Genomic DNA, 25,292 nt, shown 5'->3' on the forward strand with positions numbered 1-25,292 from the left:
GCAGGACTAGCAGGGGTCTTGAGGCTGCTTCCTGTGGGCCTTGTACCTTTATCAGTTATGCAACGGGACCCAATGTGAGCCTTACTTGTACTTTTCGTGAGCTGCTAAAGCACCTTGCATCTAAATCCGTGTTTATTTCCTTTTGCTTAGCTTAAGCCCCACACTTAGGCAAGTGAGTTTGAGAACTGACAGTCAGCAGGTGACTGTTGGCTAGCATATTGTGTACAAACAAGTTATGCCCAGGACAAGTGTTCGCAAGGGCACACCACAGCTGCAGTGACTCTTGCCTAAGCTGAGACCCAAATACCCGAGATGAACAATCTTAAAGGAAGAAAGATTTATCTTGGTTTATGGTTTCTAAGGCTTCAGTCCGTGGCACCTTGACCCCACGTCCATGGGCAGAGTGTCAGTGTTACTACGATGGGGCCATGTAGGGGGAACGGTCTTCTTTTGGGGGTGATTGAGAGGCAGAGAACAAGGAAGAGATCAGGAAACTGTCATAAGCTTCAAAGATGTGCCCTCATGACTTTAGACTTCCTCCCACTAGACTCTACCTAGTAAAGTTTACAGACTGTTCCGAAATAACCCGATAACTGGCAACCAAGTGTTCTACATATGAGTCTGTGCAGACACAGGTCCCATTAAAACCAGAGCAGGGAACCACAGCAATCAGTTTTCTACTCACTCTAAGACGTAAGGGTCTAGAGTTGAGATTTATAGGTTTCTTCATCCCAGTCAGGAGTTGGGTATGAACTGAGTTATAAAAGTGCAAGTACCATGAAGGTAAGATTCCTATTTCACCTATTTCTACAACATCTAGCCGTTTGGTCTTTAACATACACAACAACTAACCCACAAAATGTTACTTGCATGGTTGGTTGTTTTCAGACTACACATTTGGGGAGTGGGGGACAGTTATCTTTCCAAGCTTATAGATCCATTCAGTACAGAAGAGATTTAGCCTTCGAAGCATGATGTTGATTGACAGGTTTGCATGTGACCTTCATTGCTATCCATAACCTAGGTCGGGCTTTTGAGCATGAGCAGAACCTCCAGAAAATGACAGAACTATATATACTAGTGGTACCCAAGGGTTATGATTTGCATATGAAATGGTGTCCCACAGGCTCCCGTGCCTGAACTTTTGGTTCCCAGGAGGTGGTGCTGTTTGAAAAGGTTACGGAACCTTTAAGAGGCGGAGCCTTGTTAGAGGAATTACATCACTGGGGGCTGGACTTGATAAATTCATAGCCTTACCTGACTCCCTGTTCTGGCTCTCTGCCTTCTGTATGAGTATGAAAGGTGATCTCTCTACTTCCTGGCTGTCATATTAGCCACACACTCTTGTTACCACACCCTCCCCCACTTTGATGAGCCCTATTGGAACGTAATCCAAATAAACACTTTCCTCTTCTAAGTTGCTTTCATTTTGACCAAATATCCTAACATACTAACAGAAATGCAATTAATACATGTCAGTCTTATTTTGTGAAGGTATACATCTATTTACTTATCTTTGCCATTATTTATAGAAAATCTTCCATATTTTTTATGTACAGTAGTAATATAGAATTTCCCATTTAAGATAGTCATTTAAGTAAAACAAACAGTTTACATAGAGGAAATTAATAATAAAATTGCCAGTTATTTATATCACAAAAAAGTGTGAGGCTACTTTATAAATCATGAGACCCCAGGACTTCCTAATCTAAGACCTCAGCTTTTGTTAATGCTTGTTATTCTTTACCAAGCTCTTTGCTGAACCTGACATCATTTTAATCACATGGAGCTCAGTATGTTATTAAATCCTTTTACTCCATAAAGGCAGACTTGTTTTATAGGTGGCAAAACCCAAATTGTAACTTGCTGAAGGTCATGAAGGCAGAAAAGGATTGGCCAGGTTTCTGGGCTGATACTGTTACCTCCAAGTGTAAGATTTAAAGATAGCCATCCATGCATCCCTGAACACACACCAGTATCACTGCAAACAGACAATGTGCTCACTTAAAAGGTACAAGGGGTGGAATGTGTGTTGGGGTGTTCAAGAAAGTTCAACAGGAATAGGCACTTGTCACAAGACCTGGTCACCTGAGTTAATTCCTGGAGCCTACGCGAAGGTAGAAGGAAAAAATTGATTGTGTAGAGTTGTCCTCTAACCTCCATATATGTGCAGCAGCACACACGCACAGTCTCTCTCTCACACACACATGTGCACACACACACGCATAGCCTCACACACACATGCAACTCACACACGCATTCATACACACTCACTCACATACACACATACTCACTCCATACACACACTTATTCACAACTTCCATATATTTACACACACATTCACACACACTCACTCACACACTCATACACACACTTATTCACACACTCCTGTATAGTTACACACACATTCACACTCACTCACATACACACACTTATCCACACACTCCCGTATATCTACACACACATTCACACACACACACACTCACTCACTCATTTTTCACATTTCATAGTTTTTTGGAATTCCGTTTTAACAGAAGAGGAGGGTGGCTGCTCATTCCTTTCCTTGAAAGTATTTTAATTGAGTCAATGGCAGATGGGCCCCGATGAGAGGGAAAGCAAAAAAGAAAAGAAAAGAAAAGATTTCTCATCCCAAGCTTTAAATCATGCTTACAGGGAATGGGCCAAATTTAGAGGGAAAACAATATCCAGATCTCCCTGTGTAAAAGAGAAAAACTCACTGATTTATAAATATTTAGAGCATTGAATGTGAGGTTGAGTCGCATAATAAACACATGTCCATCAGAGGAGGGAAAGGCACTTCAAAAGAATACGTAAGTGGACCTTGGTTTATGAAACCTAATATAGAAAAATTAAGCCATAGAAAATATATGTCCATGGCAAAGGGTATTTTGCTAAAAGGTGTTTTCACAGGCTCGCCATGACTATAAATCTTCTTTGAACATTCTAGAGCAGTGGTTCTCACCCTTCCTAATGCCGTGACCCTTTAATACAGTTCCTCATGCTGTGGTGACCCCTCAGTCATAAAATCACTTTCATTGCTACTTCATAACTGCAGTTTTGTTATAGTTATGAATCACAATGTAAACATCTATGTGTTCTGATGGTCTTAGGCAACCCCTGTGAAAGGGTCTTTCAAACTCACTCAGGGGTCAGGGCCCACAGATTGAGTACCACTGGTCTAAAGAGAGATAGCAGAGGCCATAACACGGGCATAGCATATCTGGACCTCCAGATGGCAGACCAAACGTTACTGCCTGTCCCTGATGCTAATGTCCGCTGGAAATAAAGAAAACCCGAGAAAGGCGAGCCATGCCTTCCCTCCCACCTGTGTGTGAAGAACTGAAGTCTCTGTGCGAACGTGGTACCCACCCTCTGTGAGCAGGCACACGTCCTTGGCTTTGCTCTTCCATGAATGATGGTTTTGTACTTTTGGGGGAAATCAACCTGGCAGTTCTTCACTGAGGATACACACACTGATTTCGGAAAGTAGCCTGTGAATGTCTTCAAACTTCATTCAGAGTTTGTGTAAGTAAATATTTCCTGGTACTCACTAACTCCTCCAAGTCTCTAAGTCACTCTCTAAAGGGGACACTCGCTAGGACTGGCCGGCTTTGCTGGCTGTACCCTCCTCTATCAGATCTGTTTGGGCTACTTGGAAATTAAAAAAAAAAAAATAGGGGTTTAGCTGGCATGCCCAAGTAGTTTTTCGAGGAGAGTTGCAGCTGATTATATTTCAGAAGGGCATGCAGACACTTTGATCTAAAGACTAAGATATATATATATATATATATATATATATATATATATATATATATATGAATTACAGGTGCCTGGGGCTGGTTGTCCCACAGTGGTCACCAAATGTGACTCTCCTGCTCAACACTCGGATGCAAGATTCTGCCTCTGACTGACAAAGAACATCCCCACTACAGAAGCAGTGACCACTACTCATGACCAGTGTGCTGCTTCCAGAAGAACCCAAAGCAGAGAAGAAGAAAGTGTGTGTGTGTGTGGGGGGGGGGTCATTGTTTTGCTTTATTTTTTTCTTCTACATGGAGCTCACTTTTTTCTTTTTTTGCACACTTTAGGTAAAGGCTGGAAATAAGGGAAACACAGATTGAAGTTGTGTTTTCTTTCTCTTTTCTGGGACTGTTTCACTATGTAGCTCAGGATAGCCCCGACTTGAGATCGTCCTTCTGCCTAATCTCCTTGGCGCAATCTTTTGCCGCCACCCATCGCTACCTTTTCATCAGAGACTAACACAATTGCGGTTAAGAATGACAAAGGTACAGGGAAGGACTGACGGACGGATGGGGGCTGGTGGAAGACATCCCAGAGAGGTAGAAGTGGGGACACAGAGAGCACGCAATGGAAAGAGCTGAATTATTTTCAAAGATCTGAAATATTACCAATAGCATGGGGATTATTCAGTCTGTTCTGTGTGAGGTCATCACAGAGATAGAAGCAGGGACAATACTAGCCAGTGAATACTACAGCTTATCCATTCATTCAAATTTAATTTATGAAAAGTAAGGATTTTTTTTATATAAAATGACAAATCACAGATAAAATTGGGTTCTCATACAAAGTAATATATTTCCAGTCGCTGAAAATAATAAAACATTAACCAGTAGGATTTTTGCAGAGGACATGTAAGATGTAGCTGATGCTGGAAAGAGGTCAAGATTAGAATCTTGTAACTAGAAAAGTTGAGGTTCATTTCAACCCTGAGACTTTATGATCCTCTAATATTCATCATTTTTCTACATGCACGTCTGAGACAGTATTAACTCGAGCATCCAATTCTACTTCTTCCAGGAATAGGGTAGGACCTCCCCAGTGCCTTGAAGTAAGACACGGGCACAAAATACACCCTTGATGAATGAATGAGTGGAAACGACGCCAGTTACCACACACAACTGTTTCCTTGTGGTTCCCCCTTCCTATATTGAGCACAGAATTACAAGTTGCCACGGTGGCCCCCTGCAGAGGCATGGTAGAGAAAGTTTCTTCTGGAAAATTCTGAAGGATGAACTGCACCTAAGTAAGACACAAGCCTCTGTTGTATGCTGCCCTTAAAATTGTGAAGTGCTTGATACTCTGGCTCCATGAAAGGTTATTCTCACGCAGAAAAAGAATTCTTGCTCACTCCCTCCAAAGACATCCCAAACCGTGGCCAAGTCGATACGGTTTGCTTGTTTTTGGAATCATTAGAACCCCTCTAAGATGTAAGATTTCCATCGGGGATTGTCGCTCTCCAACAACCAACAAGCTTATTGGCACAGTGACCCACACAATGATCCACAGAACCCGAGGAACTGTCTGTTCGCTCTCAGAAAAAAACACCGGAGGAGGCCGGTGACACATGGGTACACACAGAGTCCCGCTGAGTTCCTGGCGGCTGAAGTTCTGACCAAGTACCATTCACTTGTGATCAAAGAGAGGTCAGAGAAAGGGCAAGGCAGGTGGCTTGCAGGACAACACCTACTTTGGTGAATTTTAGAATCAGAAGATTAAAATCATATTAAACAGCACTTCAAAGGAACTCTCAAGGTTTTCTGGAGCCCTCGGAGAACTGGGGGGTGTGGCCTACACAGTCCCGAGTTCCTCTTGATGCTTTGTAATAGATAACTTGGTGTCTGTGAGTTAAGAATTAAAATACGGCGGTTACCTATTAATACACCTTCGCATTCTTTAGACTCACAACCCTCTGCTGGGCTTGGGGAGAGGGGAGGAGACAGCATTGAGAAGGTTTGTTTTGCTGAAGGAAACACAAAAAGAAACTGCTATCATTAACTAAGTGTGCCCAGTATGTGTGGGTGCCCGCCACACGTGGTCTGATTAGGTCCATGTCCCCCCCTCCCCTCCCACCCTGGTCCCGTGACACAGGTATTGTTGACCTTGCTTTACAGATAAGCAATCAAGGCATACTTAAAATGTCAGGGCCATATATTGTACGGAACAATGAAGGCACTACAAGTAGGTCTTTTAAGTCTACGACAGGCGGGGGCTGGAGAGGGAGCGGGGAGCTCACCCAGTTCTCGGAAGAAGCTACTCAGTGTCTCCTCACTCCTCCAAATCTGTGATTGAAAACATTGATAGAAAACAATGAGAACTAAGTGGGCATTGTCGATTTGAGAAACAACAGAAGGAGGAAGGGTGAAAAGAAAGCCACATGGAGACCGCACAGGTGAAAAGCCTGTATTTATGCACACAGCCGTCACGTGACGGGTAATTAACCAGGTAACCATAGGTTGTTTTTTTTTTCCTTCCTCACTAGAAAAGTATATGTTTTGTCATGCTTTGAACAGTCCCTTATTATCAGCATGGCTATGAAAACAATGTTTTATTTCTTATGGAGAGAATAGACCAGGCCCACAGCTTTGTTTCTCCAAGGCCTAACAGAATGCTGTCTTTGTGAGCCAAAGGAGTAGACTGGGCTGTTGGAAGGTGGGGCCTGGGTTCCTCCGCGATTAGCAAAGCAACCATTTTAGGAGAGCTGAGAATTACATCAGGGCAGTCGCCTGGAAAAAGGAAACATTAGATGAGGAGTTAAAGCCATCTCCTTAATAACCTGTCACCTAAAAAGAAAATAAATAAATAAAAAGGGCAGATTACGAACTAGCTGATAATAAGAAAAGATAACACCGAACAAGTTCAGTCTGGACTTGTTTACTTCCCTGAATGTTTTTGTCTCTGCTGTAAATCTGTAGCGGGATAAATATTCCCTTGAGGAATAGAAACATTAACAAGTACCAGTATTTAATATGGAAAGTTTGTCCCATACACACTCACACACATACACAGTCACACACACGCTCACACACACATACACATTCACACACACTAACACACACTGACACAACATTCATGCACATACACACACTCACATACACATTCACACACACTGACACACACTGACACAATACACACACACACACACGTTCCCTTTCATGCTACTACTAATCTTCAAATAGCCTCGGTCATGTTTAAAATCTCACTCACAAAGTTTTTTTCCAGAATTAGTGGCTGGTACTTGAGGACTGATTTTGTCTCCCTTCCCCAAGAGTCCACAATTAAACACCCTCCATGAGATAGCCTCTCCGCTATAAGGTGTGTCAGGAAGCGCGGGAACAAAGTCAGATCGGCCTTTGAATAGACAGAGAAGGCTCAGGTGGACTGAAGGAGAGATTTCAGCAGGCTGATTATAAAAGCCAAATGTTTGCTGAGCCTACTAGATAGAGCTTTGAAGTCAGAGTCCAACATTGCCGAGCTCAGATTGTTCCTGGAAGATAAGCCAGAAGCGTCCGCACACACTTAGGTGCTCAGCAAGGTGGCAGGGACACAGTATGTGCTAAGAGCCCACTCAGGCGAGGCGAATCTCAGGCACTCAATGACCAAGGGTTTCGGGAGCTAAGAGAGTTCTCCCACGCACAGGTCTCGAAAGGGGCACTCCTATCTCAGAAAGAGAGAAGCGAGTCAAAAACACACTAGAGAATTTGGGAGGCTGGGGGATCCTCAGGTTCATGCAGAAGAAGTTTACACAGGCAGGGACAGGGTTAGGTAGGGGAGGGGGCGAGTACAGGCTGGTTTAACAGTCTGGGTGCACTCGGAGACAATGGGTCCTTCCCCTCTATAATGTATAAACTATACTGGATGGGCATAGCTCCGAGCATTCCACAGAGCTGGTGAGAACCACAAACCATTGAAAAGTCCAACAATAATTAGTCAGAGTGAGAAACACCTCAACAGAGAAACAGTCCCAGGCCAAATAAAAATGGATTACAACCCAAGGGCAGAGTCACACCGTTCTCTGGACAGTCAGGAAGGGGGGCAGGCTCCCACACAGTTCATTTTGTTTTGATTGTGGGGTGCTTAAGTACAAACCCCCTGCCTATCCGCACAGAAGCTCACATGTAAAGAAAGGTCAGCAGACTTATCTCTTGGGGGAAGAAAATCGGCAATCACATTTCTGCTTTCTTGTTTTTCCATTTAACTTACATTTTCCCCAAATGAATACAGAAGCAACAAATTCAAATTATTATTTTTTTAAAGGAAAGAGAGACTTGAGTGAGACAGTTCCCTGGATGTTGGCCTGCAACATCTGCATCTCATCTGGCAGGCATGGCGTTATCAAGGAGAGGGGTGACTACAAGTGGCATTGACAATGGCTCAGAAACAGACATAAATGCACGGTATAAATTATTAAAGCTATAAGCAGAGGAGGAGACCCAAAGGAAGAACGTTCTATGCGAGGCCCAGCTCAAGGATTTGGGGAAATGAAAGAACTTAGCACTCCACAGAAACACAGAACAAATGAGAGTACCCAGAGCAAAGTACCGGGGAAAGCTCCTACAAACAATCCTGTTTGCTCAGCCCCACTGTGCAAGGAGCACTTTGCAGGGCCTTTGAAAATCCCCTTCTGTTCCAACCTGTCCTAAATAAATATATTTATTAAAATGGTCTAAGAGCCCAAATTTCAGCTTCCCGTCGCTGTGGCCTGCATGAACCACAGCCTTAAATACATAACGGCAGAGGAGAGAAGGGAAGCAAATCTTTGACATTTAGAGAATCTAATGTCTTGCAATAAAACCTCATGTTTAAGGTGCTCTGAAAGATAAATGAGCTGTTTAGAAGAATAGGTGTCAATACTAAGGCATATTAAGACTGAATGTTCAGATCAAGTATGGGGCTCATGTCAATTCACCTGTGGGACACACGTGTTTTGCATGCTAAACGCTGTACTAGTGGTCAGGTGCGGGTAATCATACCATGGCTAGATTTGAGAGGCTGAAGGGCAACAAAGAGAACCCTAGTGACTTGAGAGACACATTACGGACTAGAACAAAAAGAAGGCAGTGCTGAATTAAACCTCTAAAACTGTACCTGAAGAAGGGTCCAAGCTGTAACGCTCTTTAGAGATACTTAATAGATTAAGATGGGTCAACGGAATTTGATCATAGATTGAAGATGAACTGCCTTACAGGGGATCATGTTTTCAATGCTTGGTGCACCATCTTAGGAGGTTGTGGGGATTTTAAGGGGTGTGGCTGAGCTAGAGGCAGTAGATGACTGAGGGGACACGTCTTCTGGGTTTACCGTCTTTGTCCAATAAGCTTGTCTGGCCTTCTGCTTCCTTGTTGGCTGTGATGTCTTTGCCAAAGGGGTAGTCTGACGATGGACCTTACCCTCTAAAACCATGAGTCAAATAAATCTTTCTTCCCTTACATTTTGTCCTAGAGACAAGAAAGTCATTAAAATGCTGTCACCAAAGGCAGCTTGGAGTCACTGCTCAGTTCAGAGGTTTGTTCATGACCCTAGAAATGCATGAGCTTCTATAAAAGCCAAATGTATGAGCCACGAGGTTTTCCCAACAGACTCAAATATGTTGAAGAGAGAAAAAAAAAAAGGAATCCGTGAGATGGGACTTGGGTGACAATTGAATCATTCTTCATCTTCCATTATCTTCTCACCAGATGCCAATCCCGCAGACCGTTATTGGGAAATTAACAAGTCGCACTAACGAAGCTAGAACAAAAGTATGAGTTGGCTTCCTTCCCTCTCATGAACTTATGATAGAAATAGCCATAAAAGATTTGATCCATGAAAGAGTACCAGTGAAAAATAAAGCCCTAAAACACCAACAAGATGAAGACATGGAGTGCAAAGGCAAGGACACCGGAAGTCCAGAAGGATGGAGTGAGCTAAACTGCCACACTTGGTAAGATGGAGAGGACTCACCAGACATGACATCACTGGCTTTGTTAGAGCAGGTGAAACAAGCCAGGCATCGGGCTGGCCTTCATGCGTGGATCCTCACTGAAGCTAAACCCAGTTTGTACCGCTTACCCCTCACATGTTTTGCTGTGCCATCATAGGGACTCCAGCCACTGAAAGGCCTGGCCTTATTGGCAATGTTTCACAAAAGGCGTATTCATGATTCATAAATAATGATGCCCATTAAGTAATAGCCTGCACTTGGTATTACATAGAAAGGACTCAAATCAAAAAAAGGAAAGTAAACTTGAGGAGGGGGTGGTGGTGAAATAACATTCCTACTTTTCCCAGAGGTATAGAAAAGCCAAGACTGCAAAGAGCCATGGGAGAGTCTAAGCCTCAGTGGGGTTACGTCATATCTAGAGGCGCCAGGGCACAGGCAGCTGTTGAAATCTGGCCGTATGCAATGACTGTACGGTGGTCTCTGTACCCCCGAAGGCCACTTTGACTCGGGACTGTAGGATTCTTAGCCAAACAGTACCTCACAATATAAATGAATAAACCACTGTAGTACAAACACTCAAGATGCGTCCTAAGATGAATAACCAGGATGGTGAGGGAGCCTGCAAACCACATCCGGGGAAAGAGTTGAAAACATTGAGGTTGTTTAGCTAAACAGAGACAGCACTGAAGACAGTCCCAAGAGAAGCAGGGGAGAAATGTTAGCTTGACTAATGTCCATCAAGGTCCCTTCCACCCTGGCGATCTTACAAAGACCTCAAAAAGCAAAACAAAATGAAACAAAAGTTGTAATAAAACACATCCCTTGAAATTCCAATGCCACTTTTTTTCTGCTTCTCAAACCAAGAAATTCCAGGTTCTCTGACTTTCTCTCTTGTCCTGACTGTCCATCTTCAGAGGATGTATCAATGTAGGACGTTTCGGATATGTTTCAGGTCTACGGGAATTCCAAATGAACAGGTCTTGGATAGGAGGGTAGGAATGAGCTCTGTGGGACCGCAGTGCGTGTGGAGAGCAGTGTCAACTACTGCCTGTCAATCAACTCAGGCATGACAGGGCTCGGCAAAGACTTCCTTCCCACTAGTAATAGCAGGGTTCAGGAAACATAGTTGAATAATTCTTTTGGAGAAACTTGTGACTGATTTTTTCCATCACGATTTTGGGATAATTTCCACTGTTTAATGAGATAGTCAAGTCAAATTTTTGCTTTCAAATAAAATAAGCAATCTTTCTTTCCTTTTGAGTTGCTAGTTTGTGGCTTCTGATGCTTAGATAATACTCTGACATTCTGGATACCTTAGTTATAGATTTATGGATGTTAGATTATCCTCATTAAAAAAACATTTATTGTATTGTGAACAGAAGACAATTCGTGGGAGTCAGTTCTCTCTTTCCAGCATGTCCTAGCGATTGAACTCTGTTTATCAGGCTTGGCAGCATCCCCTCCCCCATCTGCTGAGTAACCTTGCCAGCTCTTTCTTTTTCTTTCCTGGGACAGAATCTTCCTAGACAGCAGGTAGCTCAATCTGCCCTTGAATTGACTCTGAGTCCAGGCTGGGTTTGAACTCATGACCCTCCTGCTTTACCGTAAAGGGTTTCTGGGTTATCACTCTATAATGTCAAGAAGCAACTCCTGGAAGATAATGGAGCAGCAGGCTTCCCCGGGATCAGATGTGATGTGATCATGTTCTACAAAGACATGATCGCCATCAGAGGACCTCATCAGAGAATATCTCAGAAGGATCTTTCTAGTTTGAAAGTAAGAGCATGATAAAGGTCAAAGTCTTCCGAGTGACTCTGCTGGGGGTTTCTCAAGTTATTCACAAATAGAATATTGCCCATGTATGTCATCTACGAAAATTCTCAAATTTCAGTTGGAAATGGTTCAGCCTAGCAAGTGGGAATATAGCACATTCAGCAAGCATTTCCAGAAGTGCATTTTCAGAAGGCCCCTGACCACATGCAGAGAGGGAAGAAGAAAGGATGGAGGGGGACGGGAAAGGAGGGAGGGCTTTCTTCATGAGAAGTCTCCCATCCTAGTGAGTTGATTGGCTCATGATTACAATGTGTTTCTAATGGAAAACCTCCATGCTCTTTCCCTGCAGCAAAGAGCAACAAGTCTTTGCCTTAGATACTCCAGGAAACCACGTGACGCACACTCCACACTCAGAGTTGACTCCAAATAGCCATTCATGGTACCAGGCCTTAAGAATTTCCGTGTCCATAGCAGCATTATTCATAATAGTCAGAACCTGGACACAACCTAGATGCCCCTCTACTGAAGAATGGATGAAGAAAATGTGGTACATTTACACAATAGAGTGCTACTCATATGTAAAAACAAAACAAAGAAACAAAAACAAAAAAATGACTTCTTGACATTTGCATGCAAATGGATAAAACTAGAAAAAAACTCATCCTGAGTTAGGTAACCCAGGACCAGATAGACAAACATGGTATGGACTCACTCATAAGTGGATATTAGTTGTGATTCAAAGAATAACCAGCCTATAGTTAGGTAACAAGGAGAACCCTAAGAGAGACATACGTGGATCCCTCTGGGAAGGGGAAATAGACAAGATCTCCCGAGAAAATTGGGAGTGGGGGTTAAAAGGGAGAGTGGAAGGGGAGGGGGAGGGAAGAAAGGGAAGGAGGAGGAGAATATGAGGGAACTGGATACTCAAGAAGGGGGAAGGACAGTGAGGGAGAGAAAGGAAAGAGATATCTTGATTGAGGGAGCCATTAAAGGACCATCGAGAAATATAACACTAGGGTAATTCCCAGGAATCCACAAGGATGACCCCAGCTAAGACTCTAAGCAACAGTGGAGAGGAAGCCTGAACTGGCCTTCCCTTGTAATCAGACTGATGACTACCTTAATTGTCATCATAGAACCTTCAACCAGCAACAGATGGGAGCAGATGCAGAGATCTACAGTGAAGCATTGGGCTGGGCTACTGGAGAGCAGCCCAAGAGTGGGAGGAGCGATAATATGAGCAAAGGGGTCAAGACCAAATTGGTGATACCCACAGAAACAGCTGACCTGAGCTAGTGAGAGCTCACTGACTCTGGACTGAGAGTGGGGGGAACTGCATAGGTCCAAACTAGGCCCACTGAATGTGCGGGACAGTTGTGAGGATCGGGCAGTTGTGGTGCCCCTCTCAGTGGGACCAGAATTTATCCCTAGTGCTTGAACTGGCATCTAGGAGCACATTCTGTTTGGAGGGATGTTTGCTGTTTAGATGTAAGGGGGAGGGCCTTGGTCTTGCCTTGAAGTGTCAGACTTTGTTGACTCCCCATGGAAAGCCTTAACCTCTCTAAGGAGTGGAAGGGTGGAGTGGGGTAAGGGAAGGCTGAAGAAGGAGGAGGGGAGGGAGTGGGAACAGGGATAACTATGTAAAATGATAAAAGATTGTATTAAAAATTTCTTAATAAAAAAAAAAGCGCCGGGCGATGGTGGCGCACGCCTTTAATCCCAGCACTCGGGAGGCAGAGGCAGGCGGATCTCTGTGAGTTCGAGACCAGCCTGGTCTATGAGAGCTAGTTCCAGGACAGGCTCCAAAGCTACAGAGAAACCCTGTCTCGAAAAACCAAAACAAACAAACAACAAACTTATCAGGGGGCTGGCGGGTAGACTCAGTGGTTAAGAGGCCTAGCTGTTTTTCCGGAGGACCCGAGTTCGATTCCTAGCACCCACAAGGCAGCTCACAACTATCTGTAACTCCAGTTCCAGGGGATTTGATACCTTCATACCAATGTACATAAATAAAGTTAAATAAATTAAAAAAGAAAAGGAATCTATGGGTAGAAGCAACATCCTTCTCATGGCTCATCCACTGTACCATCTACTACACAAAATGCAGAGAAAACCACTGTTGGGTTAGGGAAAGGAGAGGCCACTCTCTGATAGGATGTAGAACCAACATTAATGTTCACCAACATTAAATTCAGGCAGGTCTTACACACACACACAGACACACACGCACGCATGCACGCACACACAGAGAGAGAGACACACACACACACGCATGCACACATGCATGCACACACACATACACACACGCATGCGTTCTCTCTCTTTCTCCTGAATTTGTTCAGCCTCCTCTCTCTTTAATATTTTTCTTCTAAAGACGTGCTTAGAGATGAGACCATTCAGAACTGCCCATCCGCAGTGAGCAGTATGGTAATTGACACTGAGTCTGTTGAAAAAGGGGGGGAAAGAAAGAAAACGCTGTTTTAATAACCTTGGCCTAAAACACATTTTGCTGTATGCCTCAAAGGATTTCAATAAAAAATCAACCTGTAGAGACATATTTTCTTGGCTTAAACAACAATCCCAAGCATATAAATGTAGTCCAACTATAATGACATATTTATAGGCCAATAAAGCTTACACTGCGGCTTTCATACCTCACTTAAAGGATCTCTGTGAGAAACAGTGTTATATAAAATAATTTGATTTTTTTTCAAACTATAGCCCAAGGAATAAAAAATGCAAGTTTGCTATGTTTAACTGATAGTATTTATACTCCTAAGTTGCTAAAAATTTTTGTAAAATGAAATAATTCTTCATTTGACTACTCCTAACTGCCATACCAAATATGGGTATCAGGTCCACTTTATTACAAAGCTAAGGACTGTAATTCTAAAGACAAAAATAAATAACTAGAGGCTTGTGTAGTGAATGATTTAATCAGTCTGATTCTTCTGGAAGAACAGGTTTTTGTGTTCGTTATGCTTATGAATAACACATTCCTTAACCCTTCTGTTTTTACACGGCTATTTTTCTTGACTTAAAAAAAAAGCAACTCAGTATGAAATGGGCTGAAAGAGTCACCCCCACCCCAGGAAAGCCCCAACTGGTGTGGGTTTCATGTGGAACTTTCTTTTCGAGGGATAAAGTAGGGGAGGGGCGCGATAAATGTACTGTATCATATCTCAGAAGTGTTTATTGTTTTAATGATTAGCTTTTTCACTATCCACATCTGTAGCTGTTGCCAGCACTCATTTAGAGTCTTAAATGAAAACTCTGGAAGGTTTTAAAAAACAAACAGAAACACCCTCAAGGGGAGAGGTAATTTAAAGAAGAAGAAGAAAAAAAAAAGACAGGGTGTTGACCGCAGTCAGAACAGCCATTGGGAGCCAGCAGGCAGTTTTTTTCTGTGTACAGCATTAATTTGTTGCCAGACACACGTTTGTGTTGTTTTATTTTGTTCTTTTACTATTCACAGAGAGACAGGAAATGACACAAACTGGAATGGGAGGGACCTTGCTCACCCATGAGCAAGAGAAGCACTTTCGTTTTACTGGGTTTTATATTGTGAAAATCTGTCTTTAAGAATCAACCTAATTCTTTCGTTATTATTGACGTTTTTAATAGGCTAGGGGAACTGGGCTTTTCAAAACATAGCACACTGAGAACTTGACTGTATCCCCAAAAAAGTGGGTTTCCCATTCTTTACTCACTTCCGGGCTAAGAGGGGGGGAAGGGTTTTTGAGCAATCTCAAAGTTCGTCTGTCTTTGAAGAGAACAATGAGGAAGGCTCTACAGAAGGAAGGCCTAGCTGAAAGCGTCCACTCAGTGTGCTATGGGAGGTGGTTTAGGAGTGGCAGAGAGAAAGAGAGAGACAGAGAGACAGATGGACACAGAAACAGACACACACACAGACAGAGACAGAGAGATACACAAAGACAGAGAGATACACAGAGATGGACAGACAGACAGACAGACAGACAGACACACACACACAGAGCCAGGGAGGGAGAGCCAGAGAGAGAGAGAGAGAAAGAACATTGAGGTAGAAAGAAAGGCCAGCAAAGCTTTTGATGTGACAGGAAGAGAAAGGAAGAGGCTGAGGAGAAAGTCACCAGTTCAGGCCTTGTGTATGGCCAACAACATCCCCTGCGTTCCTGGTCTAGAAGTACCCAGTTGAAATCCCAACAATGTGGGACTCACAAGACTCACAAATTTCAGATCTGAGAGATAATGGAAACACGTTACATTAAGGAAAGTTTGTGTTTCTCTTTGCACATTATTACAACACAGCGTGCATTCCAATTACGAAAGCTATTTGTCTCGAATTCCCCACAGTTCATACCAGCCCAGTAGAATTTCAAGGCCCTAAATCCTGTCCTTAAAGGGGTACTTTACACTTACAAAAATAAAAGGTATGCGGTCTTTCTTGTTCCCCAAGGGTCTGTCAGTCAAGCTTCCTGTTGAAGCTTCTCTTCCCAAACAATAATCTCAGACATGAGTCCCCCAAATCTCTCTCTCTCTCTCTCTCTCTCTCTCTCTCTCTCTCTCTCATACACACACACACACACACACACACACACACACACACACACACACACACCATGTCATCTAGGAGTCCAGATGATTCTAGGGCAGCCAGACAACCATTAACCAGGTTTTCCTTGGAAAATATAAAATGCAATTCAATTTCAAAGTTACTAGTCTACATTTTCAAGACCCAATCACCAGCAAGTGCTTTGAATAGTTAGACAAACTCATTTCTTCTGGAACCATCTGAGAATTGAGGGGCTGGTGAAGGGGCAGATGACACAGATTACATAGACTAAAGACTTTTGTTGTTGTTGTCTTTAGAATCCAAGATTCTCAAACTTTCTTCAAACAGAGTTAAGAAATTGGGCTTTGTGCCAGACTTTGTTGACTTCCCATGGAAGCCCCTTATCCTTTGGGAGGAGTGGATGGGAGGTGGGCTGGGGGAGGGATGGGGAGGCACGAGGACGGGTGGGGAGAACTGTGGATGGAATATAAAATGAATTTTAAAGAAATAAATTAAAGATTAAAAAAAAGAAATTGGACTTTGTTTTGTGCTCATTAGTAAACTCTCCCTTTGAAACACAAAACAACTGTCCTATAAATACTCGTGTTTACATGTGTGACATCAAGCTTAACCATCTACGTAGCCTTTTGTGCCCCATGGGTTTCCTGTTTAATGTTTTATTAGTAACACTATATTCCATAACTCAGAGGAAGAAAAAAAAAGAGCCAAACAAAGAAAGGGTTTGATTTTAAGGCAAAGAAACAAGACAATGGAGATAGAATTGTGACCACACGTTCAGATGGTAGCCAACCCAGCAGGTTCATTATTAGCCAGCATTCTCCCACGTCATGAAAAGTAGTCAGGCGGTGTCGAAAAAAAAAAAAAACAAAAAAAAAAACTGGGGCTGTTAGCAGCAAATATGTGAAGACGATTTTACGAACTCCGTGGCTCAGAAGAAAGAACGCTAGCTTAATCATGTCTCTCTAATTGCGTGCATGACCATTTGGCTGTGTGTCTAAACTGTTGCCACCCGGCATCTCTCAAAAAGCTGCCAGGGGAATGGTTGATATTAAACTACAGGATGGTCTTCATGCTATCGCTCAAACAGCGTTGCTTACCGCAAACCAGAATCACATGGCAGGGAGTCAGTTCCCTGGTGCGAGTCAGTCTCTCTATGTCAGTTGAAAGAAATCATCAAGGTTTCTTGTAAAAGTTAAGGTCTAGGTTTTTTTTTTAAAGAAAAAAAAAAACCAAAAAACCCATAAAAACAGGAAGTTGTCACACTAAGGCATAAACCAGGGCCCTGAAAAATCAGCATTGTGCTGGAATGAAAGAAAAAGATGCCTCAGTATGTTAAAAGTGAAGTTCCTCTTTGTGTAAAGAGGAAATAACTCGCCTAAAAGAGGGGTCAGTAGCTTTGGTCTTGAGTAACACTAGAAGCACAGGGCAGTGACGGCCACTGGAGGTGCAAACGAGTCAAGACAAAAAGTGGACAACGCCTCATAGTCATGGGAGGAGTGATTGCTGAGGCAGGAGAATTCCTTCACCATGTGAGGTCTTCATGTCCCTGTTTTCCATATAGGAGGACAGAAGGTTCTACTTTTAACCTATTTACCTAAGGCCATGCAACCCAGGGGCAGAGCTGACGGCCAGATATGGCCAACACACTCCAAAGCTGGAGAAAGAATTTTTCTAAAGTCCAAACTCTCCTTTGTGACGAGGAGGAAGAGGGGTAGAACACCTCTCTGCTGGAGAAAAGGCTCAAGGACACCTACCCCAGCACTTTCTAGCTCCTTCTATTGCCCCACACTAAGTGAATCATCATTTTGCCTCATGCTGCTTCATACTTGAAATTCTGACTTGATATTCCTAGATGTCATACTATCCACCTACAGCCAATATCTAACATCTTCGATAACTCAATATTAGCCCTAATTAAGTCTCAGATATAATGTTATCTGAGGCCACGTGCTATGTCACCCAGTACGAGGCTTTACATAAAGGACACTTTATAATACAATATAATACCACAGGCCGCATTCATCCCTTCCTGCCCAGGCATTTCCCAGTTCATAGCTTTGGACCCCATTAGAGTAAATCAATTTTATGCACATTTATAATATGCCTACATATAAGCTCTAATAAAAATTATATACTATAATGTTATACAATATGTAATTTTATAAGATATACTTCTTTGTGTGCATATGTAGAGGTACACATTGTGTTTCACTGTGCTTGTGTATGCATGTGTCTGCCTGTGGAGGACAGAAGACAGTGTCCTGTATTGTGTGTCTCAGAAGCCATCCATCTTGGCTTCTTTCTTTCTTTCTTTCTTTCTTTCTTTCTTTCTTTCTTTCTTTCTTTTTTTTTTTGACAGGGTCATTCCTTGGCCTGGAACTCATCTATGTGGTTAGGCAGGGTGGCTGCAGGGATCCTCCTGCCTCTGATTCCCCAGGGCTGGGATCACACACATGCACCATTGTGCCTGGCTTTGTAATATAGGTCCTTGGGATCGAACTCAGGTCCTCCCGTTTATAAGGCAAGCATTTTTTTTCCCTATCTGAACCATCTCTCTAGGCCCTATTATCTAATTTATACACAATCTATAATATTTTTAAAGATTCACTTTTATTATTTCTAACCATGTGTGTGTGTGTGTGTGTGTGTGCAGGTGCACATGTGTACGGCATGTGCACATGCGTGCAGGTACCTTCAGAGGCCAGAGGCATTCAATTTCCCTTAAAGCTGAAATTTCAGGGGCGTGTGAGCTGCCCAGCATAGGTGCTGGGAACGGAGCTGCCATAGTCTAAGAACAGTAGGGTTCTTAACCAACACTGAGCCATCTTTCCAGCCCCATAAGATATAATTACGCTATATAATTCTTACATGCTACATAGTTGTCACATATATAATATTTACATCATTTTATGTAAATATACCGATAATAAGGTTTCTAGAACATTCTACAGCATGAGTGTAGCTCGTTGCACTTTCCGACACATTGAATTTAGAAGCAGGAAGCATACTTACCAAGATCAGCCTTCTCCTTAAGAACGTCTTTGAAGTTGAGTCCACTGTTGAGGGTTGACTGCCTGTACCTGAGCAGAGCCTCCTGCTGTCCATTTCTTCCAAACGCCTCTGTTTTTACGGGTGTGGCTCGGAGCCCACACCTCCACTTGGAGAAATCAGAATGCGCCCATTTGACCAGGTCTTCTAATTTTACGATCACCTTTTCGGAGACGGCGATGACCTCATCCTACAAGAAGTGGGATGAGCAGAAACTGTTACTCTGGGTTTGAGGGAAGTGATCCATTCTCAGCAAAGCCCACCTGGAAGCCACAGGGACGATCCCACCTTCAGCAAGTGGTCTAACCTTGGACAAGCAGACAATGTGTAACGTTTAGGATGAGAAGCGTACCATGAGCTCAGTTCAGCTCACTCACTGGCTTTCCAGGCCTCTTTATTTAAAGAATAATTGATATGACATGTTCGCTATGAGCTAGGAGGTCTACAAAAATAAGGCAGTGATTGTAAGAGGCATTTTAAATGCCAGCCACAGAGTCCATCTACCTATCTACCTCTTCGAGTGAAAGCTAATTTTTAGACACAATTAATAGCGAATGTAAAATGGGAGACTGGATGACTAATGGTTAGTCTCCATATAAATGGCCTAAGTAAATCTAGAATTCTTGGAACTCTGACTCACCCCCAAATTCCTATGTTTATGGTACATTTTCCCTTGGCTTATACACAAATATTGAATTTAACTTTTGTCCTAAAAATTAAATAAAACTGTGACGTAATCCCCAAAGAAATACTTCATAAATGTTATGTGCTTCCCACTGAAAGCAACCGACACATTCTCGTGTTTCTGCAAAACTTTGCAAGCTGAGAAATGAGTGGACTTCTTTTTTTTTCTCTTTTAATACATATGACTGGGAGGGGGCAGGCGGGCGGTGAGAAAGCCTTTGAATCTAAGAAAAGTCGTTGAAGCTTCAGTTCCTCCCAAGGATCATAAATTTGAATTTTAAGCATCTCTAATTGCTTCCAGGAAACAAGTTTTCTGCCTCAGAATTAACCCAGCAAGATATTTAGTAGATATCTCTATGAAGAACAAAGAGGGGCCCCTCTGGCCCAGAGATTCTCTGGAAAAGGCTTATGGATCTCCTCTCCCGGGCTCTAAATGAACTTATTTGAAGTGTTTGACATTTTAACTTGAACTGACTTTTTTTTTTTTGACTGAACCTTTCTGAAGAAGGCTTAGCCGTGAAAAACCCCTAAAGCTTACAGAAATTTTCAAAATAGTTCTGACAAAACACCAACAGGAAGACGTCTCTAAGCTATTAGACAAAAAGAAATTCACAACGGAACTTGGCTAATTTTGCTCTTAAATATGACTCTCTCTTCCCTAACCTGTCTACACACGTACAAACACACACTCTCACCACCCATACATACCACATACCGCATACACACCAGACATACTCCACACACACACCACACACACACATAGACACACCCTACCACATGCAGACATCACACACACACACATCATACACACCACATCTTACACATACACTTACACATATCACAACCTACTCCCTACCCCCTACACACACACACACACACACACCGCTCCAACGCAAACAAAAAGGTTTTTATTAAAGATGATGTTTACACAGTAAAGAGCACTCAGTTTTGTTATTTTAAATGGTTTAAGGTAAGAAGTAAATTTTGCTTTTCCTTGTCCGGTTCAGGACTGCTTCTGAGAAAAAGAAGTTTCTTACAGAGAGCAGTCATAAGGGCTCACTCAAGAATGGAAAACAAGACTGGGTAACGGGATCCTTTCTCTTATCTTGATCAAATATGAACTTCCAGTAAAAACAGACAAAGTGGAAATTGTGTTTTAACCTTCTTCTCGAGAAAATACCTCAAGACTTCATATACTAGGGGGCACATGACAAAATGCCATTTGCAGGGCTGACTTCACCCACAATCACCACACCAACTTCTTGAAATAGATCTCTCCTCATCCTGCATTTTATAACTATTACACGATGATTATGAAATACTAGAATAAAAAAAATCCAGGCTAGGTATTGTTTCAAAGCATATGGGAAAGGCTTCTGGGATGGGGAGAGGGAGTGTGTACACCAGCCACAGCATTTAGAATATTCTGGAAAATAATTATGTAGCATGGTATATTAGCCTCCACATTAGCACAGATGGAATTTGGCAACGTTTTGACCAAATAAGGCTTTCTAGAATAGACAAGTTTGGAGATGAGTGTTATTCTCAAATAGCCCTGTGATCAAACGATTATCGTTTCAATTACCAGTTGCTTCAGATCTTTTCCGAGAAATGACATGACTAGCCCTGGCTGCCTTACAGCACCCGCCGAACAAATAGTTTATTAACCAAGAGAAAATACAATCCTTATGATGTCATTAATGAATAAACTTGTCTTTCAAGATCGTCTCTATAGATTTGACCTCAACTTTCTCTCCCTCCCTCTCTCTCTCTCTTACATACACACACACACACACACACACACAGAGAGAGAGAGAGAGAGAGAGAGAGAGAGAGAGAGAGAGAGAGAGAGAGGAATTCACCAAACATATAAATCAAAAACCCAAGTTGGGATTAATTGTGAACAGAGCCGTGGGCTTTGTGTGGATTTAGAGAGACACCGTCTCTTCCCCATTGTTAAATGCCAGGATTTTGAAGGAAATCTGATAAGAACGGGAAACAGCATACAACCCTCTGAAACAAAGCAGCCCACATGGACATGGAAAATGTGTCAGGAAACCTTACTTTGGGCTCACAATGGCGCCTGTCACATGGTCATACTCATTATTCTGAGTCAGTGCTGACTAACTTTCTCACAGTGCCGGTCCTCGGGCAAGTCTGTGTGCCTCTGAAAAGAACCCCAGTAAGCTCATGCCACGATTACACGAGCTCTCAGCAAACTGAGAATTAGTACTGAATAAATATCCCTAGTTTACTCTAATACAACACAAAAGAATCACAAAGAAATACATGTCGTTATTCTGTTAATGGACCCTGACTTTTCAATTAACCCCGCTTTTAATCAATATTTATGTAGGACGCGTTAAGACAGTCACTATGTCCTCTCCCCCTTTATCATTGTTTTCAACTCTTTCTGTAATTGGGATTTCATTCTGACCACTTTTACAAAACCAGTTCATTTAAGCATGAACTCTCTTAACTCAGAGGGGACGATCTGGGCCAGAAGCCACAGAACAGCCAACTCAATGCCATGGCTGGCCCCTGCACACATTACAAACGTAGGAAAATTTACACACAAAAATCTAGACTTCAATCTTCTCTTATACAACAAAATAAGGAAGGAGATAGAAAAAAAAGGAACAAGTCAACCAAAACCAACAACAGAAACCACCAGAAACTGAACAACACACGCTTTCTTTTTCAACTTGAGAAATCCCCTCTAGGCCGAGTTCCATGCAGTTGTCGTCCCCTGACGTGTTCTGCCTAACCCAGACACCATCTAGTTCAGTGGTCACGTCTTGATTGCATCCCTCTCCCTTGTGTACCTGATGAGGGCCCTGGAGGTCAGTGACATAACTTAGTGTTGACTCACCTCAGGTGTGCATGGCAACCTAGGTTTCCTCTCTGCTGACTGCAACCAAGGGGCCTAGGTTCAAATCCCAAGCCTGGAATTTGTTGCTAGGAAACACTGAGCCACTTCTTCCTGGGCGTCAATGATTTTGAGACATAGTTTCTTTTAAAGGGTGATACCAGCTCCTTGCCACGGTCATTGCCAGGATTCCCAGAGGTGACACACAGAGTTTATCGGGGTCAGTCACATGTGACTATTTCCCTACCAGTGTGTCTTCCAAACTGTGACATGAAGAGGTGAATTTAGATGATTCATAGAAACACACATACACACACACACACAATCCATTTGAAACAATGATGAAAGGGGGAAGAAGGATCTAATGATGTCTTACTGTGACTCACATACACATTGATTAAAAACTAGTTTAATTTCAAAGCCAAGGTGTGTGTGTGTGTGTGTGTGTGTGTGTACACACATATAATTAAGCAAGGGGTAACATAATTCCTTGCTTAATTATTTTGTGATTATTTTAATTACTGGAAATTGATACTTTTTTCCTAGCTGTGTGAAACATAGAAAGTTTCTTCTTTAAATAAATTTAATTTTTGAAAAAGGATCAATTTGAGCAGAGTCATGACGCAAACTCAGGGGCCATGCGGGCATGGGAAAGAAAATGACTAAAATATGGGGTCGCGCATTATATCTGAGATTCTCAACGGACAGCCCAGGAGCCCCTGGGAATCCCTGTTCACTTCAGGGGATCCACAGCGTCCAATCTAAAATCACCACTATCACATGGGTTGTTGGCTTTTTTTTCTCTCTCTCTCGCTCGCTCTCCTTCAAGAGCGTCGAGGGGTTTCCCTGAGGCTGTAGCACACGGCAGGTGTCACAATAGACTGATTGCAGAAGCAGGTACGAGATCTAGCAGGAAGTAGCTAGATGGTAAAGAGATGAACACAAGTACAAGGCCATGTACTGTTCTCATTAAACCTTTAGTTTTCGAGACAACATTACATCATATCTAACTGCCACAAAAATGCTACATGGTCACAAACTTCTTCACAAACTCTTATAGCCACCGTCATTGTCATCAACAGACGAGAAATACTCTCACCTTAGACAGCCCCCTCCTCTTTTGTGGTCGTTAGCCCCCTCCTCTTTTGTGGTCGTTACAATTTATCTCACCAAATTCTGGTAGCTACCATATTAAGCGTCATACACATTGACCCATTCCATATAATGCCTTGTGAGCCACCCATGTCGTTACTTGAAGAGACAGCTTGAATTTCTGATGAATACTGTCCACTGGGTGGACGACCACAAAGTTTGGTTCAACTGTTCACAGGCAGAGGGGCATCGGGGATGTTCCGATTTGGAAAATGTACAAACAGAACTGCTATTCTCTTCCATGCCCAGGTCTTCTTTGTGCAAACACACCTTTTCAGTTCTCTTAGCTGTCTTTCTCTCTTTCTCTCTTTCTTTCTCTCTCTCTCTCTCTTTCTTTCTTTCTTTCTTTCTTTTTCTTTCTCCTATCTATCTATCTATCTATCTATCTATCTATCTATCTATCTATCTATCTATCATCTATCTAGTGTTGGAGCAACCACCCCTGTGTTTTCTGGGATGGCTCTACCTTGTTGTTTTTCCACAGGTAGTTACTCTTCCCTTGCCATCACTGGCTATTGCCAATTCTAACTAACCTCACGCACAGTGGTTTCTCACATCTTGTCGGTTTCCAGTTCCATTTCCCATCGTGAGTAATGATGCCAAAATATTAGTTTTCAGGTGCTAGTTTGGTATCAGTATGGTTTTTATTTTATTTGGCTAAATATGTATTTAAATCCTTTATACAGTCTTTAAAATGTGGTTGAGCTCTTACTTCTGAGCTTTGAGTGGTTTTATAACTTCTGGATCTAAGTCATTTGTCAGATTTGTTGATTGGAATTACATTCTCTCAGTGGCAGGGGATGGCTTGGCAGTTACAAAGAAGGCTTGATGCTCTTTCAGGGTACTGAGCTTGGGTCCCGGTACCCACATCAGGCACCTCGCAAACACCTGGAAGTCCAGCTCCAGGGACCCCATACCTCTGCTGGCCTCTGTGGGCACCTTCCCACACATGTGTAAATATTTGTACATAGGCACATAGGTGTGCACATATGCATGAGCATGTGCACATGCGTGCACACACAAATAAAGAATAATAATAAAATTAAGCTGGAGAGTGATGGCACACACCTTTAATTGGCAGCGCTCGGAAGGCAGGGGCAGGCAGATCTCTGTGAGTTCTAGGGCAGCCTGGTCTGTAGAGCGAGTTCCAGGACAGTCTCCAAAGATACACAGAAACCAATCAACCATAAATCTTTGGAAAAAATAATGTTTTCTCACTGTCGCAGAGCCTTTCACCGAAGAAGTCTTAGATAAATGTATGTTTCACGGGCTTGCTTTTTCTCTTACAGATTGTGTTAACTCTGCCTAATCTCAGGCCACTAAGAATCAGTGTTTGCATCCAAACATTCATACTTCCGCATTCAGAGGGATGATTCATTCCAACTCAGGGTTAGGGATTCCAGGTGACAGCCATTGTTTTCACCTGTGGGTAGCATGCTATTATTTTGTAATGAATTTTATACTTTGAT

The 25,292-nt window shown here is 42.6% G+C and overlaps 1 protein-coding gene across 3 annotated transcripts in view; it reads right to left on the reverse strand.

Annotated features, from left to right (window-relative positions):
* Positions 1-25,292, reverse strand: part of Arid5b (AT-rich interaction domain 5B) — a 175,972-nt gene that overhangs the window by 124,787 nt on the left and 25,893 nt on the right. For all 3 annotated transcript variants that reach the window (XM_057751065.1, XM_057751064.1, XM_057751066.1), the window contains one exon: positions 19,083-19,308. In XM_057751065.1, the coding sequence (XP_057607048.1) occupies positions 19,083-19,308 (226 nt within the window). The remainder of the gene's footprint in view (positions 1-19,082; positions 19,309-25,292) is intronic.

Source organism: Chionomys nivalis, chromosome 19 (genome assembly GCF_950005125.1).
Source record: "Chionomys nivalis chromosome 19, mChiNiv1.1, whole genome shotgun sequence".
NCBI lineage: Eukaryota > Metazoa > Chordata > Mammalia > Rodentia > Cricetidae > Chionomys > Chionomys nivalis.